General features: G+C 52.5%; 1 gene segment (V, D, J or C); it reads left to right on the forward strand.

Annotated features, from left to right (window-relative positions):
- Positions 1-1035: 1035 nt before the first annotated feature.
- On the forward strand, positions 1036-1579 carry LOC116629810 (the record flags this gene model as incomplete). The annotated part of the segment is given in 2 exon segments: positions 1036-1120; positions 1227-1579. Coding segments are annotated over 2 exon segments (438 nt in total), but the record flags the coding sequence as incomplete, so codon positions are not given.
- Between the last annotated feature and the right edge of the window lie 543 nt (positions 1580-2122).

A 2122-nucleotide genomic window follows, 5' to 3' on the forward strand; every position in this document is an offset into this window, starting at 1 on the left:
ACTTCAGTTGTTTTTCTGAACGTTTAATACAAATGTGCCATTTATTTTCCCCAGTGATAATGGGTTTATAGAAGAAAAGCAAAAACTTGAAATCCAGGACATGTAAGGTATGGCAAAACCACAGGCAAGAGCAGGGAACAAAGGATAAGGAAGCTCTTTTATGGAGCAAAGGGTGAGTGTGGGAGGGACAAAAGTCCAGGGGAGTAAAAGCAGATTCTAATTACAGGGCTTGTCCTTGGTTACGTTGTGACAATTTCTCATTGGCCGGGCTGTTGCCAGGGCAGGAAGAAGTCTTCCTCTTCCTGAGGTAGGAAGGGACTAGTTACAGGCCTGCAGACTTGCAAAGTCTGTCCTCCTGCTGGGTCTGCAATTGAGGAGTGGTGGGCACGAGAGCTCCCCCTAGTGGCCTCTGACCTCCATGCAAAAGAGATGTTCCTTTAATTAAATATCACATAATATATGTATGGGTTTACATTCCCATAGACCAGGACTCTTTCTGAGAGTGAGACTCAACAATATCATCGGCAGGCCTGAAGGACCAGGGTATCTAGAAATCAGACCCAGTGATATGCAGACCCCAGCTGGACTCTCAGGGCTTTGGACTGTGGTGACATGTGCCCAGGACCAAAAGGTGACCTGTGGGACTACCTTGTGCTAAAAAAGCAGCTCACTAGTGAGAACCATTCTAAGAAGTGTATGGTGACTAACAAAACATAATAAAAACACCAAAAAAACAAAAAACAAAGAAGTCTGGTCCTGAGGGCTGTGTCCTGTGCTCACTGATGGGACTTAGCAGCTGTGTCCCCTCTGGTCTGGCAGAGTGTCCCGAAGGGACCTGTGTGTGGTCTCAGCAGGTGTTTCCTCCCAGGGCTGGCCCCAGGGCTGAAGCCAACCTCCATCCTCCTCAGTGTGTAATGTGAACTGATCTCAGCACCAGGGCTCAGGGAAATTGAGGGGCAGGGACTCACTGGATGGACCGTATTTGCATATAGAGCCCCTCACGTGGCAGAGGCTGGAGGAGAAAAGGATGCCTAGGGCAGCCCAGCCCACTGGGGAACCTGGGTCTGTGTCACCGTGGCCTGGACTCCTGTCTTCCTGGGGATGCTCTTTTACTGCACAGGTAGGGACAGGCCTCGGGGAACAGCCTGCTTCACCCCTCTGCTTCCGAGTCTAGAGAAAATTTACATTGAACCTATCCAATATCCTATGAGTGTGTGTGTTTGCAGGCTCCCTGTCCCAGCCCGTGCTGACCCAGCTGCCCTCCGTCTCTGCAGCTCCGGGAATGACAGACAGACTCATCTGCACCCTGAGCAGGGACAAAAGTGTTGGCGGCTCGAACATCTACTGGATCCAGCAGCAGCCAGGGAGCCATCCCCGGGGTCTGCTGTACTACTCCTCAGACTCCGATAGGCACCAGGGCTCCAGGGTCCCCAGCCGTTTCTCGGGCTCCAAAGACGCCTCGGCCAATGCAGGGCTTCTGCGCATCTCGGGGCTGCAGGCTGAGGCCGAGGCGGACGATCACTGGGCTACAGCTCCCGGCGGTGGGAGCAGCTACCGCTCCTCACAGCGTCTCGGATAAGGAGGAAGTGGGTCTAAAACCCCTGGACCCACGGATCTTGTTTCTGAGCTGCTTTTCAGGAAGAAACTTAGCTGGAGAGACATAGCGGGGTGGTGTCTTCTGCACGACGATCTATCCTTCAACAGGGAAAGGGGAAGAGTCATGTAATGCACGCAAAGTGACAGAAAATGGGGGCATCCGAGGAAGACACAGACACATGAGATATCCGAGCCCAACCGCACATCCCCACTCAATCTGGAGAAGATGGACAGGAATGAATTCTGTGTCTACGGCTGAACATACTGCCCACGAACATTCCTCCACAATCCGTTCTATCATCTTATTCCATAAAGTGTGACCTTGTGTCACGACTGATGTATCCACAGCTGATACACTGACAATAACCCTGGTCACAGACACAGTCTCCTCTCTCTGAACCAGCTCCACGTGAACTTGGACCGGATCCTACAGACTCTCCCTGACAACACCCCCCACACCCTCCTCCTCTTCTCCTCTTGGCTCCCGCGTCCCTCAGGCGTCAGTCTCTCCCTCTGGCTCTTCAGT

Source organism: Phoca vitulina, unplaced genomic scaffold (genome assembly GCF_004348235.1).
Source record: "Phoca vitulina isolate PV1807 unplaced genomic scaffold, GSC_HSeal_1.0 scaffold3686, whole genome shotgun sequence".
In the NCBI taxonomy this organism is placed as follows: Eukaryota; Metazoa; Chordata; class Mammalia; order Carnivora; family Phocidae; genus Phoca; species Phoca vitulina.